The following is a 16739-nucleotide window of genomic DNA, read 5'->3' on the forward strand; positions in this document are numbered from 1 at the left end:
GACACGTTGAAACCATACTGTACTTTATTCAGGTTAGTTGGCTCAGAATTTGCAACAGAGGCTGTTTACACAGGCAGCCCAATTCTGATCTCTTTTGTCAAATAAATCAGAATTGTGCTGCTTGTGTAAACACAGCCTTAGAACCCTCTAACAGCTTTCGTATCCAACGGAAGCCTTGTTTGCATGGTATGCTGAACCACAACACTCATTAGGAGGACCATCCTATCCGTTTTAAGCGGATTTAAAATGACCCTGATTGCGGTAGTCTTTCTGAAGCTGCAGATAATTTATCTGAAATGGTGGATCACATAACTGCGGAACGGCACCCTGTGTCTTTCTTGCTCTGCAATAGTCCTAGGTATAGTTTGTTCTTGGCCTTGAGTCTCGTCTGTGTCCTGAAGGCCTTTAGTGGTCGAGGATGCGCAGGTTGCCAGATACAATCTTGTTTTCCAGCACCGCTCCGGCAGGAATATCAATCCTATCTCCGTGATTGGCAATAATGATGACAGTTCCCTGTGGAATGGATAGTGAGGGGGCGTAGACAAATGTAACACACACAACATCAACAGTTAGAGAGATGTCAAGCAAAACTAGCCCAGTATCAATTTTCTGTATTCCAAGTAAATACTATGCAATATGAATGAGGTACCATTTCGGGTATGAAGCCTTTACCTTGAGAGAGACGTTCTTTCCAAAGGTGACGTCTCCTGAAACTGTCAGGTGATCCAGTTCTAGCATGTCTGGGATGCTCTCAAACCTCATCAGGAAGTCATGGACCTGCAACCAGAAAAGGTCACTTATATACTGTCAAGAACCTATTCAAACCATGAAATATGAATGACTACCTACTTCAAAAAAGACCAACACAAATATATAGAAAATCAAGATGTCTGCCATAATGACTCAACAAAATGCATTAATCTACATTTTGGTTCCATTACCTTGGTGAAAGAGCTGCCCAGCTTGACGTGTGGCGTGGAGGGGAACTCCCTCTTCTTGCTCATGGTGAGCGAGCCGGCATCCAGGCTGTAGAGGTTGGACATGACCAGCAGCAGGTCCGACGAGGTCTTGACGGGAAGGAAGCGGCTACGGGGCACGTTGACACCTAGGGCGTTGTCGAAGGCCTTGATCGCGGCGCCCACCGCTGTTTCTAACTGGATCACGTTCAGACCACCGTCCAGCGTCTGGGGAGGAGGTAGTTGAAGGGTAATTGGTGCTAACGTTCAGTGAGCTTGTGGCGGCTATTACAAAGTGATGCAAATCTAATCGTAGTTGAGTCACTCGAGGCCATGGTTGACTGCCGTCTGAAAAATATTAATTCATATAAAATGGGATGGTTAAGAGTAAGTTTCAAAGGAAACCTTAACACATGACTAAACCCACTGTAGATACAGATACCAGACTGTTTTCATTTTAAGGCTCTCCTTTCATCCGTCCTCTCACCTTGGGGTTGACAATGATCTCCATGTCCATGGCGTTCTGCTCGTGCAGCCTCTTAATGGCGGCCAGGGAGATCCATAGGTTGTTGGTGTTGAAGATCTTGAACTTGGTGACCGACTTGAACTCGTCCACATGGGCTTTGGGCACCTGGGCAATCTCCAGCAGACGCAGCTTGTCGTCGTACTGGATCAGCGTGCCACCCTGCGGTGGAGATTGAGAGGCGTGGCAGAAACCATGAGCAGTCAGGAAATGATAGGCCGTATGCCATTTTACATTGCGGTACAATACGGATCATACAATTGTAGATAAGTCACTTTCATCATGATCTTTTCATCCTCTACCATTGTTGCTTTATCCCTTTGTAACGGTCTTAAATCTTTAGCCCCAAGGTCCCCAAATACTGCCGAGGTGAGGACTCTGACATTCAGCGACAGTAACAATTGAATGAACCACCAGGGAGAAAAGAGAACCAGCAGTACCCCTTGCCTGCTTCTAGCTAGCACACAAACCTCTGCTCACCTTGACATCTGCGCGGGTCTTGTCCGTGACCTCCATGATGAACTCGCAGCGCTTGTCTTTGGGCTGCGTCATCAGGTGGTTGAGGATGAACAGGTCCACGGTGGCGCCCAGGTTGTCAATGTTGGACACAAAGATGTACTCCTTGCCGGCGGTGATCAGCTGGTCCAGCAGGCCGGAGTTGTAAAAGCTGGCGTAGATGTCTCCGTGGCCGGGCGGGTACCAGGCGTCGCCGTGGTCGCCGTGCACCCCCAGGTCCTTAGCCACAGGCAGCAGGGACTCCTTGTTGATCCTCGGGTATCTAGAGGGGCAGGAGGAGAGTTTGTTATTTACCTTTATCTATACAAGTAAGTCAATGAGAACTGATTCTTATTTACAATGACAACCTGTCAAGTGAGGTAGAGGTGAGAAGAGAGGGAAATGGAAAGTGGAAGAGATGGATGGGTGTAAAAAGGAGAGGATGTTCAGGAAAGAGTTAAGGAGGATCGTAATAGAACAGGATCATGTCCAGTACAGAGAAAATGGAATGTACCTGAACTTGTCCAAGAGCAACGCTCATTAGGATTTTACATTGCAAAAACGCTTAAACGGTGTGCCCTGCTGAACACAACCCATGTGTATATTTCTGTAGGCTCGGACGTCTGTGTGTGTGTTACCTGCTCTGGTTGAACGTGTGGATGTGCACCCGGTGGTGTGTGTACTTCTGCAGGATCTTCTTGGTGTCCTCGTCTGTATTGAAGGAGTTCATGAGAACCAGAGGCACGTCCACGTTGAATGTCTTGTTTAAGTGCTGAGAGGGGGAGGCATTTTTACAACTGGAGTTTGGCTCCCAAATAGCTTGTCATTCCGTCATAAATTATGTTGAATGTAGAAATAGGAATATCTAGTACTACAATAACTAGCTCTAGTTAACATTCTGGCTCATACTGAATATTCTGATATCTTTTAAGTGTTATGTTCACTCGGACCAAAAAAATGGTACAGTACAGTATCCTCTACCTCTATTTGATGGACAGTGAGGTCCAGGAAGGTGTTCTCATTGCGGACACTGATGACACTCTTGGGGCCCTTGCAGCCCATGCTGGTGCCAAGGCCTCCGTTGAGCTTGACCACCACCAGCTTGTTGAGGCTGGCCGCCACGCTGTCTGGCAGCACCTGGGCCTTGATCTTGTCATAGGGGTGGATCTGCAACAGAGAGGGAAAGAAGTACAGGTCAGAGGTCAGATACTAGGAGGAGCCTGAAGATTTATCACTTGCCCAGAAATGTATAGCTGTTTAAACACAGACTGGTAATGTTTAGAACACTTCAGTGCAGGACACATGTTCCTCCACTAGTAGTGAAAGTAGTGAGGAAGTCACAGAAATTGATGGATTCTATTAAACAATGGGGAGGGTCCAGATATATATCAGTTTAGGCTACAGGAATTTGTTGCGGTTTGGTCGTTGTCAATAAAATAATTCACCTGTCCAACGGGTTAACCACAGAGAAGACTCAACTTGCCGACTGCTCAGTTCACTTGCCCCGGGCAACCTTTTATATCAATCCCTGTGAAAGTGATCCTTGATGTTGGATCTTCAGTTCAGCAGTTGACAGCTTGGGGGCAGTATTGAAGTTGCTCAAGGTAGGGGGGGGGGGGGGGGGGGGGGGGGGTGGAGTGCTCTGTTTTGGAGCGTAGGAGGGTTGGAGAGGGAGGGAGCTGGCATCACTCCAAACCCCTATTACGCAACAGTGCTACTCAGTGAAGCCATGGCAACAGCTGTCAAAACCCAGAGCGGTAGAGCTAAAGTACATCCTCACACAGAGACTGAGGGGAGAACATAACACCCCTGCAGAAAATGCCTACATCAAGGTACAGCGGTAGCCTACATAATTGAAAAGGGCAAACTGTTAATATGGTATGTTTTACTGTGAGCTGAATACAGTAAGCTAGATGGGGTATAGTCAGACTTTGTGGGTATAATTAACCATTTGAATGTCCTTTCCTGTACTTCCAGTCATTTAGAATACTTCCCAGGGGACAAGGAACAGGCCCTCTGGCCTTTACTGGCCCCGCTGTTGGCAAATGGAAAAATGACACGTCCTTTTTGTCCTCTTGTGTTGTACAAGGAGTAAATATAGAGTGTGTGTGTGTGTGTCACACTCAAGACCTTAACTTCTACGCAATCCGTTACACTGCCTTCAACACACATACAGACACACCTCCTTACTTTACCTCCCTCCCATCCTTCTCACATGCATAGACAGATGCAGGAGGGTGCGAGGACACCTGCTCAACATTTCCACACACTTCCTGCACCGTCGGAGGGAGGCTACCCTTTCAGAGTTGGCATGGTAACAGGCAGCCAGGCTTCATCCTCTTCCTTACTGCTCACACCTTCATGGGATGAACCATTGAGACGAGAGTGTGACCGTGAAGGAATTCAAACCATGAAGGAATCCTCACAGTATATTGACAATGTCTTCCCACAGATACACCCACAATAGGCCATTTCAAAGCTATCCTATAATTTGATATCCCAATGCTATGGGCAGTGTTCTCCAGGACCAGACAGATTAGGAGAAAGCATAGTCCTGTACTAAAAAAAAAAGGCTTACATTCTGGGAAACGTGCCCTATAGGCTACAGAGGAGGCAGACTGCACTTCTCTCAACAAACCCCATTTATTGTTTCACAGTGTGTACTGTATTCAGTGTGTATTCACTGTATTCAGTGTGTATGGACTATTGGAAAATACACAAAGCAACGTGTAAGACACGGGAATAGGGAACTGCTTAGGAAAACACCTCACGTGAGTTGTTGTTAGGTGGTAGAGGGTTCAAAACCCTTTTATAGTTCAACCACTAGGCTGATTATCGCCACAACTATATCCCTTTTAAATGAATAGGAGTCTAGAGAGCCGGGTCATTCTACTTCCCTCAAGACATACAGGCTAAAATAATCTTCAATAAGGATTCTTAAATAGCTGACCTTTAGCTGCAAAAAATATATATTTTAAACAACATTTAGGCTAAATCTTCATGTTGGTCACCATTTTGACATGACCAAAGACTGGCCCAAGCTCTACAATATCCAAGACCTCACAACTCAAGTCAGAAAGTCAAATCAAGATTAAATATCATTAAATGCCATATTACAACCTATGTGTTGTGATAATTGCGTTGTTTGCTCAATAACCTGTTAGTTCATATTCCTTGCGAACGTGATACAAAAGTATGTGGACACCCATTCAAATTAGTGGATTCGGATATTTCAGACACATCTGTTGCTGACAGTTGTATAGGAATCGAGCACAGGGGCACAATGTATGAATTTATGGTTGGATCAGAATCGGCGTTATTATTGGCCAGTACGGAGAATTAAGTAAAGTCCAAATCTACCATCCATGGCTAATTTACACTGAACAGAAATATAAAAACACAACATGTAAAGTGTTGGTCTCATGTTTAATGAGCTGAAATAAAACCTTAGACATTTCCCATATGTACAAAAAGCTTATCAAATTTTGTGGACAGATTTGTTTATATTCCTGTTAGTGATCATTTATCCTTTGCCAAGATAATCCATCCACCTAACAGGTGTGGCATATCAAGAAGCTGATTAAACAGCATAATCATTGCACACATGCACCTTGTGCTGGGGAAAAGAAAAGGCCACTCTAAAATGTGCAGTTGTATCACAACAAAATGCCACAGATCTCTCCAGTATTGAGGGAGTGTGTAATTGGCATGCTGATTGCACGAATGTCCACCAGAGCATTTGCCAGGGAATTGAATGTTAATTAATCAACCATAAGCCACCTCCAACATCGTTTTAGAGAATTTGGCAGTACGTCCAACCAGCCTCACAACTGCAGACCACATATAATCATGCCAGCCCAGGACCTCCACATCTGGCTTCTTCACCTGCAGGATCGTCTGAGACCAGCCAGACGATCCTGAGGAGTATTTCTGTCTGTAATAAAGCCCTTTTGTGGTGAAAAACACATTCTGATTGACAGGTCCTGCCTCCCAAGTGGGTGAGCCTATGCCCTCCCAGGCCCACCCATGGCTGTGCCCCTGCCCATTCATGTAAAATCCATAGATTAGGGCCTTATTTATATGAACTGTAACTCAGTAAAATTGTGGCACGTTGCGTTTATATTTTTGTTCAGTATAGAAAAGGTTCAATTTTAGCTAACAACACAACGAGATGCAACAATTCAAGTTGTTTCTGCCAATGACATATTGCTCTTGATGTGATTGGAGTGAAGCAAGTTCCAAACGGACTTCCCTTGACACTCTTTTTGGTGCGCCAGGACCATTCACAGTTGAGTTCGCTGATTGGATATTATTTTATAGTTTTGTTTTGTTTTTTAATCAAGGGAGGCCAAATGCTCGCTGGCTTCACTTGCATTCAATGCTACGGGCAGCAACAATGTCATACTCTTTTTGACCAGACCGCATCGGATAGATAGATGGTCTATACAGAGACAGGGGGGCACTGTTTTGCTCGCTCGGATGCTTTTTCTGGTGAGATACATTTCAGCCTCTTGCGAATTGAAGAAAATTTTGGTAAAACATTTTGGTGCGCCTGGCTTCCCTTGGCATCCATGAATACGCGCCACTGGGGAAGATACCAGTATTGCGATATTTTTTCCATGGCAAACATTAAAACAACAGAACAAAGACTTTGGCCCTTTAAAACCTGCTGTATGTAGAATATTGTGTGTTATAGCTTGAAAAAGAAATACTTGTGACTCTGGAGGACAGAGAATTTAAATATGCTTTTTGTTTTGTTTCCTTGCCACGATACTGCTATCGTCCCAGGCCCTAATCAAGATATCTCAAGAGTATCAAAAGATCAAGAGAGAAGTAACCAAATGGTTTTCTAATTACTAATTCCATCACCATGAACATTTTGCTCTCGAATACATACCAATGTTTCTTACCTTATGGGGGATCCTTCCCAACACACAATAGTCTCTCATGGCTCTGTTGGAGTCAAGACCACACAGCGTCTGAAGGTGTGGGTTCACCATCGTCAGTCATAACCCAGCACAATAAGATGCGTTTACCAAAGTCTGGGCTATTGAGGTGAAGTGCCATTACTCTCAACAACAAAAAGAGGTTACTTTAGTTCCCTTTACAAAGACAAAACCAAAACCAACCACCATTAATTGAAACTGAATTTGAGAAAATGTGATGAGCAAGGCTTCCTGTGTGGTCTTTCAAGAGAATTTCAGTCCCTCAAACTCATAAGGGTTGAGATAATCCATGGGTTTTCCTGGGGATCTAACAGAGTTTATTCATGAACCAAATGTGGTTTGGGCCAAAGTAATACAGTCTGATCTGGCAACAGACTGGACTAGATTTAGAGGAGTGAAACAGCACTTATTTATAAGGCAAAGAAAGAGTTTTACTAGAGTGAAGCAGAAAAGAACCAGAATAATCTCTTTAGAATGTGGAAAACTATCAAATCAAAAGTGTACAGGTTGATGGTACAATGTCTGAAATGCTTCCTATAAATACTGTAGTGCCACAAGGTTCCATACTTGGGCCGTTATTATTCACTAGGCTACTCAAAATGTAGGGTTCATTCCATGCACTTAGCTAGCCGACAAAGCATTAGAACAACTAAATATTGAGAATGCAAACTCAAGGTGCATTTTCAGGCTTCCTAGCAGCCATGGACTTCAAACAGACAATCTCTGCAAAACAAGCAATATTGACCTAAGAGCAAAAGCTTTGCGTTTTGCAGATACTGTGTGTCCTTGGCGATGAAGGGATTATATAACTGGGAGGGAATGGAGAATCTGGTAGAGAAGCAGACGGTATCTATCGGGTAATAGAAAACACTTTACATGGACTTGTTTTGGGGAGATTCACTCAATGTTAGGTACATGAACTCACAAGTCAATATTGTGCAGATGTATTGCATGAGGATAAACGATTAACCCTTTCAGAGCCATACAGCTTCAGTCAATAACAAGGAGAACTACAACATGATGAGATTGAACTCATAAGAACTTAACAGAACTTCAAACTCAAGGTCTCCAAGGTGACTTGTGTCTATGTCACAAGTGGGGAACGAGTCCAGATCCGGTTTCAAGTTCCTTACTCCTAGCCTTATGGTCGTCCCAAAACAAGACGGTCTTAAGACGGTCCTAGAATGAGGTTGCTAGAGCAGATAAGCCTACACACCCACGAGGTGGGTTCGGGCAGGGTAAGCCAAATATCACCCCAGGCCAGAATCCTGCTCCCTCAAGGCTGTGCTTTCGAATGCTGGAGAGGTCAGGCTATTTATAAGGTAACCTATGAGCTGGGGGTTATTTCAGGAAGGTGGGGTGTCAGGCTCTCAGAGATACTGAAATGTCACCCAGGTGATAAATAGCTTGCTGGCTTTGGCCCATAGCTACACACTCTGTTCTTGGATCTGGTTACCTCGTTTCAGTTCTGTTGGTGCGGGGTGCTTGTTTCCATACCTTACTACATACTCATTATAATCTGTGGGCTTCACGAGCTTGGGAATGTAGACTCACAAACAAGTGTGTGCATCTATATACCAACTGGATGTAGCCTTCCTGCATGTGGCCTAAGTGTTCCATGGTTCCAGCCCAGGTCTCCCTGAAACGCCCCCCCCTCCTTCCTTTAACGGAGTCTACCTCCTGTCACCGCAGGCGCACTCTCTTGACCAGCACTACTCAAAACGCTACGTTCTTCGACATTTAGACTCGGGGGAAAAGCCCACGCCCCAGTGACCCTTAAGCTGTAACACTCCCTCTCTGACTGGAGCCTCACATGTTCCAGTCAGCTGGGAGAGGATGGGGACGTAGACCATGTGGAGGGCTTGGTGTTCTGGCGCCTGGCTCCCGTCCCAGTGGAGGAAACCCAACACTGGGCTTTCTGTCCCAGACTCTCCCCTGGTATGCTGCAGGACGACAGGACCACAACATTCTGCCCCCATAGAGCCAGGGTCACATGACAGCCACTGTAACTCTACAGCTCTCATGTTCAGTTCAAAGGGGCCGCATCTATCTGCTCAGATGTTCATTGTAGAATAGGGCTTTGGCCTACAGATCTAATCTCACCCAACATACACATAGAGATGCTACACTCAAAACAGTGTTTCTGAGACCCTAGTTTGTGGACTAGCACTAAATATGCAACAAAGACTTTATTCAAAATAAAATAAACTACAGGTCAGATAATCCCTTGTACAAGAGGGACATTTTTAGACACAGGCTGATCTGTATGACAATGTCTTGTCATTTCTTATGCAAATAACGAATGCCTGAGCTTTAAAACCAAACTACTCACCAGATCCTCTGGAGGCTTGTGGATCTTGTCCCATTTCACAGAGGGTCCTTTCACCTGGAGGAATCTGTGGAAGAGGTTCTTAAAACCCTCAAAGTCCTTTTTGGAAATCTGAAACAGAAAGTGCCAAGGATCAGACTCTGCATGGACGCAAATGATCAAGATCCACATTATTGATACATTATAGCATCCAATTCACACACAGAACATATCTTGATAAAAATACTGACACGATTGAAATCATAACATTACTAAAGCCTAAATCAGTGTCTTCCAAACCTCTAGTAACTTTAGCCATCTCCACTTAATTGATGTATTCCAGAACCAGCACACCTGATTCAACTAATAAAGGGCTTGATGATCTTTGGGGGGATATATATATTATTTTTTTTACACTCATATAGCAGTCAACACAAATCCATGAGCATACCAAATATGAATGGATATGAGCAACATTTTTCATTTACAAAAATCTAAATCAATAATGTCCTGTGGTCTTGAAGAGAATAATTAATCAACGAGCAGAAATATGGGATTGGTAAACTAGACTTTGGTAGTCAGTTTGTTTTGGCTGCAGGTGTTCCTGCCCGTCACTGTGATTCAGTCAGGGGTTAGCCAGTCTAGGAATTGAGATTTTAGGAGGCTGACGGCGAAGTCAGTGTAGAGTTGTGTCCGTCTTTCATGAAGCCGGGTTAGGGACAGGGTCTGAAGTGCCTCAGTATAACTGGATTATCCTCCTAGGATGGTGCGGCATACCCTCTTCTGAATAAGCTCCAGGTCACCAGACTGGGCCTGGTTCAGTGAGCTGTGTCAAGCCGGAGCGCAATATTCCAGGGTGGGGCGTCTGTAGTCGGTGTAAATGCAAACCAGGTCTTCCTGTGGCACATGGAACCTTTTAAGGCGGCGAAGGACCAAAAATGTTCTGTTGCTCTTGGTTACCATAGTAGCAAACTGCTTGCCCCATTGTAAGTCTTTCTGTACCATTAGCTCTAAAAAAGTGTTCACACTATCACACACTTTAAGCTCCTGGCCCTCGATCCAGAAAGGGTATGGGACCAGATTTAGATCGTCAACATATTTCCACCTACTTTCGACATCCCGGGCTGCGCTGTCAATGGCTGAAAGGAAGATGAGAGGACCCAGAAGAGTTCCTTGAGCCACATCTCATGTCAGCCTGATAATTAGTAAAACATTTGAGTCAGGTGTGCTTGTACTGGAATAGAGTACCACAGTATGAGTCATAAAACCTAATGGTCAAACAGGGACATGATGTTATTAACCGTGTAAATCTCTAGGACAAGGTGACTTTATCAATATATTTGCCTGTATTTACCCCCCAAAAATGAAATGCTAATTAGCTGCCAATTTGGCTATCATAAAGAACTACCAATGACATGATCTGGACGAGACTGCCGAATCGAGGCAAGGGTAAGAATCTCTGGATGAATTATCTAATGTTAGCAATGAATAAATTGGCTACATTTCTTTAAAAAATTGACAATTCTGTGAAATGTCTTGTGCAAGTTTTAAATTGATACAATAACTGTTAGCAAAGGTGTCAGCTAGAGATGACGTGCAGGAGCTTGCAGGGATTTGAAGTTTTGCATGATGTCTACTTTGGTACAAATTATCATTTTTGATTTTGGGGGGGGTAAATCCTACTACACCGGCTCTGACGCTCGTCGGATGTGGCAGTGCTTGAAAACTATTACGGACGACAAAGGGAAACCCAGACGCGAGCTGCCCAGTGAAGCAACCCTACCAGACGAGCTAAATGCCTTTAATGCTCGCTTCGAGGCAAGCAACACGGAAGCATGCACGAGAGCACCAGCTGTTCCGACGACTGTGTGATAACACTCTCGGTAGCCGATGTGAGCAAGACCTTAAAACAGGTCAACATTCACAATGCCGCTGGGCCAGACGGATTACAAGGACGTGTACTCAAAGCATGCACGGACCAACTGGCAAGTGTCTTCACTGACATTTTCAACCTCTCCCTGACCGAGTCTGTAATACCTACATGTTTCAAGCAGACCACCATAGTCCCTGTGCCCAAGGAAGCAAAGGTAACCTGCATAAATTATTACTGCCCCGTAGCACTCACATCGGTAGCCATGACGTGCTTTGAAAGGCTGGTCATGGCTCACATCAACAAAATCCTCCCCGGATACACTAGACCCACTCCAATTCTCATACTGCCCCAACAGATCCACAGATAACGCAATCTCAAATCACACTCCACACTGCCCTTTCCCACCTGGACAAAAGGAACACCTATGTGAGAATGCTGTTCATTGACTAAAGCTCAGCGTTCCACACCATAGTGCCCATGAAGCTCATCACTAAGCTAAGGACCCTGGGACTAAACACCTCCCTCTGCAACTGGATCCTGGACTTCCTGACGGGCCGCCCCCCAGGTGGAAATGGGTAGGCAACAACACGTCTGCCACGCTAATCCTCAACACTGGGGCCCCTGAGAGGTGTGTACTTAGTCCTCTACTGTACTCCCTGTTCACCCACGACTGCGTGGCCTAACACTGCTCCAACACCATCATTAAGTTTGCTGACGACACAACAGTGGTAGTTAGGCCTGATCACCGACAACGATGAGACAGCCTATAGGGAGGAGGTCAGAGACCTGGCAGTGTGGTGCCAGGACAACAACCTCTCCCTCAAAGTGAGCAAGACAAAGGAGTTGATCATGGACTACAGGAAAAGGCGGCCGAATAGGCCCCCCATTAACATCGACGGGGCTGTAATGGAGCTGGTTGAGAGTTTCAGGTTCCTTGGTGTCCACATCACCAACGAACTATCATGTCCACTCAGGAGCCTGAAAAGATTTTCCATGGGTCCCCAAAGTTTTACAGCTGCACCGCCGAGAGCATCCTGACCGGTTGCATCACCGCCTGATCTGGCAACTGCTTGGCATCTAACCGTAAGGCGCGACAGAGGGTAGTGCATACGGCCCAGTACATCACTGGGGCCAAGCTTCCTGCCATCCAGTCCCTATATAATAGGCGGTGTCAGAGGAAAGCTCCAAACAATTGTCAGAGACTCCAGTCACCCAAGTCATACACTGTTTTCTCTGCTACCGTTCGGCAAGCGGACCCTTTTTTCAATTTTTACCTAAAAATACATACCCAAATCTAACTGCCTGTAGCTCAGGACCTGAAGCAAGGATATGCATATTTTTGATACCCTTTGAAAAGTAACACTTTGAAGTTTGTCGAAATGTGAAAGGAATGTAGGAGAATAACATTAGATCTGGTAAAAGATAATATAAAGAAAATAAAACAACATTTTTTTTTACCATCATCTTTGAAATGCAAAAGAAAGGCCAATATGAATCTAGGCATAATTTAGATTGTGGCCACTAGATGGCAGCAGTGTATGTGCAACGTTTTAGAGGTTTAGTCTGATCCAATGAACCATTGCATTTATGTTCAAACTTTTGTATCAAGATGTGCCTAATTGGTTTATTGATAACTTTCAGTTCATAACTGTGCACTCTCCTCAAACAATAGCATAGTATTATTTCACTGTAATATCTACTGTAAATTGGACAGTGAAGTTAGATTAACAAGAATTTAAGCTTTCTGCCAATATCAGATATGTCTATGTCCTGAGAAATGTTCGTTACTTACAACCTCATGCTAATCGCATTAGCCTACGTTAGCTCAACCATCCCGCGGGAGACCCACCGATCCTGTATAAGTTCACAGCATCTACCCCTAACCAATAAGACTGCTGAACAATTAATAAAATGGCCACCGGACTATTTACATTGACACCCCCGCCCCCACCAATCCAATAATAGCATACCCAGTTAAATACTTTTTGATGTGTCATATAGGCTACATCTGAACTCAATATTTGTATTACAAATGATGTGCATCATTATTTCTCTAGTCTGTTGATGCAGTCTGTTTGGTGAAGCGTAGACTTTCATCACTTCCTGCCCACTCCCTATAATCAAAGCATTCTGCCCGCAACCCTCCTTTTTGACCTTTGCTTAATGGCTTTCATGTACGTTACAGTTCAGTGTGTTCTAAATGCCCCCATTGGTATAATCATTAGAACTCCCACCTAGCCCATCTCACTGTTCGTTCCTAAACCCTCCGGTCTCCTCAGTGGGTTTTAATTGCCTTTTCTCCCCCCTCCGCAGTCTAACTTTAATGTGTTGTGTTTGAAGTGAAACGAGGAGCAGAGTAAAAAATTAACCACTTACTCTACAGAGCGAGAATGCTTATCTTGTAAGCTTTTGCCATCGTGCCAATGCTTTAGTTAGCAGTAGCAATGCTAACTGCATACAAACTGTTTGCTAAGCAGGGAGAATTGTCTTTTCAGTTTCTGGTCATATGGGTTGTGCACTGTGCTTGTTGGATGGCATGGTAATAGCTGATGCTTTTGTAAGGTGAGGGCTCAGTGGTGATGAAAAGTGACAATGATTTATGTGGGAATGTATGGCCTACATCATATAGAGAAGGGGTTTAAAAGCAAGCCTGCTGGGGCTTAAAGTAAACAAGGGGGAAAAGAGTGGGGAGGTGAAAAGATGGGGAGGGGGGGTAGAAAGAGCGAGTCCATGTTGTGAAATCATGAAGTGTGTGCATCTGTGTTTGACCCATTGAGAAAGACGCAGGTCATTCACCATCCTGTTGCCCTGCTGGACTGAGTTCTGGGAGGGTAAGACATTTCCTCACTCCTCCAAAACAACCACCCTAGATACACAAACATGCACCAGGTACTCTCGCTCCAAACTCCTAAACCCCAGGCCCACCTCCTGTTCAGCCCCCTTGGCTGTGGTCAGCAGCTTCTCCAGCTCTTTGTGCATGGAGGTCTCATGCTGAAGCCGCAGCTTCTCCTGAAACTCTGCCATCCCGGCTTTGCTGAGATCTGCCAGGAGAAAGGAGACAGAAAAAAAAGCAACAGAGGAGGTATTTCATCATTCAGTCTGCTTGAACAATTCAAAACAATCAAATAGTATGAGGCCAAAGGGGAGAGAGCGAGAAAAAAAAGGAGTTTGTCCATTCTGCAGGAACCATTCAAAACTATCAAAGACAGAAAATGGTCAGTTTAAAGATCAGTCAAAACCTTCTTGAAACAACTGCATGCCTGTGTTCTAACGAGCAAGGCAGCTTGTAGTCATTCATAAGCAAGCAAGCACATTATTTTACAATAAGTGAAATGGAACATGGTTACATATGATGCCATGCGAATGTCTACCCACATGCTGGCTTATTGGATCTATTTTAATGGACATCTAGCATTTTCTTCCTATGTCCATTATACCATGAACAAGTCAAGCCTATTGGGTCAATATTATCCATATGTAAGTGATTTAGCAGACGTGCTTGTCCAGAGCGACTTACAGGAGCAATGTGGGATGCTCAAGGGCACAAACAGATTTTTCACCAAGTATGCTCGGGGATTCGAACCAGCAACCTTTTGGTTACGTTCCTAACCAATGATAGCCTACCTGCCCCTCCATTATTGAACCAGTCAACTGTGGTTCATTCACCCTCTGTTCAACACAGGATGTATTATGTTAAGAAAATATAGACATAGCAGCAACCCAGCTCTGGTTACAATTGACATGCAATTGTTACAATTGACATTTTCACTCAAGATGAAAATATCCCCCACTAAGAGATTGGTTGCCTAATTTGGCAATTTCCAGTATTGCATAATACTGATGTGGTGAAATCTATAGCCTCAGTAGCCTAAATTCAAGATGGCATCAGAAGAAATAGATAGGTAAAAAGAATGCACTGCCTTTCAAAAAGTGAAAATCATTCCAAACTAAGAGAAGACAAAAAGTGACTTACAGATTCATGGAAAATATAACTGTTTAAGAGCCATCAATAGCAGACAGGTACAGAAAACGTACCTTCAAAAACAGACATCTTTGGACGTATGACAAAATATGTGCCAAGGAAGTTTATCCAAATAAGATCCCCAAAGTCTAGGTTATAGTCTTCAATAGTCTTCAGTAATTTGCCAGAAAATATTACAATAAAAGATAAACGTCAATGACTTGACACCAGATACCAGTGACAGCCGCTCGCGCATGTGAAAATATGAACTGCAGTCTCAATAAACAACGTACCATTCCATCAGTAAACCAGACACCACTCATCAGTTCAGATGTACTGTTCTCAGCTCTCCCACCTCTCTAGGGTTTCCACTAGATAGCACAGTCACAAAGTGTAAATGGGCTACGTGGTCAAAATTTCAGGGGGAAAAAAATGTTTTTCTTTTTGGTGTTAATTTAAGGATATACATAAGGTTAGCAGTGTGGTTGAGGTTAGGTTTAAAATCGTATTTTAATAGAAATAGGCGGGGTTTTGGACTTCGTGGATATGGTAGTTAGTGACAAACCCTCTTAGCGTGGAACAATCGCTAAATGTCTCACTAACGGAACTAAGTTACACGCATAACGTTATTTGAGTGCTTGCCAGCTGATATGTCCGATGAATGTATATGTAGGCTACAGTGCCTACATGTAAACCTTTAGCACAGCAGGCAGCCGAGAGAGTTAGGAATTAATATTGAGTTAATGTTTTATGGAACACGCATCTCTGGTCGTATCCATACGTCACATTCTTGGGCAAAATATGTGACGTTAGATTTGCCCTCATTTCCCCATAACGCAGTTCCTTGAATAGCATCATAGCCCTTCTATAGCATGGTTGATAAGCGGCTGTTTAGCACTCTGGCGTACGGTTAATACATTATTTGTATTGATTCATTTGACCCTGGGTTGACTTTAGCCACACGATGCGCTATCTTGGTTACATGCCACTGTACATTTGGAGAGGCAGGGGCAGGTTAGCCATACTGTAGCAGCGGTAGCAACTAAGATATCCATGCCAGCAGCCAATTGTTTAGTTTATAAGGCTCTAGTAGTGCATTTACATCACACGCAACATGTTTCAAACGTAATTCATTGCATTGGCTACCCACCTGACGATAATTATTTTGATATCAATCCACCAAAGAACTCCAAGGTGCTTGGCTACTTTAGCGAGCTGGGTTTCGGCCTGTGAAACAAGTGACAAATTAACACTTTAAAAGGTACATTTTCACTGTCCTGAGGAGTATATTTATTTTTGACAGGCTTCTTGCAACGCCAAAGTAAAACCGGAAATGTCGAAGTTGGCTTCTTGCCAGGCCAGTTAATGAGGGCAAACGATTGGTGAGTTAGTGGCCAATCAAAACATGCGAAAATCCGCTTACCCAATCGGAATCTTGTTCACGAGGGTGGACCTGAGCTCTTCCAACTCTTATTTTTATAACAAAGGCTCTCCATCAAAATAAAAAGCATAAATAAAATAAAATAATTTACGAATTACCTAATGCCTTTCAGATGGCAACTCTGCTGACTAATCTGAGTATTAGTCAATAATGACTTTGTTCAGTAGATAGCCTAAACCACCTTCTTCTCACCTATTTTTCCTTTTAATAGCCTTTTTTCCCAAACATCTTTGAGC

The 16739-nt window shown here is 44.0% G+C and overlaps 1 protein-coding gene across 3 annotated transcripts; it reads right to left on the bottom strand.

Moving 5' to 3' along the window:
• Window positions 1-6: 6 nt before the first annotated feature.
• LOC109889697 (UTP--glucose-1-phosphate uridylyltransferase-like) lies at window positions 7-16429 on the bottom strand. 3 transcript variants are annotated; one of them, XM_020481327.2, is made up of 10 exons: window positions 16213-16429; window positions 14027-14142; window positions 9253-9360; window positions 2956-3141; window positions 2613-2746; window positions 1960-2257; window positions 1444-1641; window positions 942-1184; window positions 673-777; window positions 7-513 (listed from the first exon to the last, which is right to left on the bottom strand). In XM_020481327.2, the coding sequence occupies exons 2-10, from the start codon at window positions 14123-14125 to the stop codon at window positions 406-408; spliced, it is 1479 nt and encodes a 492-aa protein (XP_020336916.1). In that variant the 5' UTR covers window positions 14126-14142; window positions 16213-16429; the 3' UTR covers window positions 7-405. The 3 variants fall into 3 exon arrangements, with proteins under 3 accessions (XP_020336916.1, XP_020336926.1, XP_020336907.1); XM_020481337.2 differs by lacking the exon at window positions 16213-16429 and adding an exon at window positions 15356-15447; XM_020481318.2 differs by lacking the exon at window positions 16213-16429 and adding an exon at window positions 15137-15401.
• Window positions 16430-16739: the final 310 nt, after the last annotated feature.

This window comes from Oncorhynchus kisutch, linkage group LG1 (genome assembly GCF_002021735.2).
Source record: "Oncorhynchus kisutch isolate 150728-3 linkage group LG1, Okis_V2, whole genome shotgun sequence".
NCBI lineage: Eukaryota > Metazoa > Chordata > Actinopteri > Salmoniformes > Salmonidae > Oncorhynchus > Oncorhynchus kisutch.

What these genes read in the sequence shown, in the direction of transcription:
- LOC109889697 (XM_020481318.2), bottom strand. An exon ending in AGATCATTGTCAACCCCAAG is followed by an intron (nt 1,185 to 1,443) that starts GTGAGAGGACGG and finishes CCTCCTCCCCAG; the next exon opens with ACGCTGGACGGTGGTCTGAA. An exon ending in GAAAGAACGTCTCTCTCAAG is followed by an intron (nt 514 to 672) that starts GTAAAGGCTTCA and finishes TCCATTCCACAG; the next exon opens with GGAACTGTCATCATTATTGC.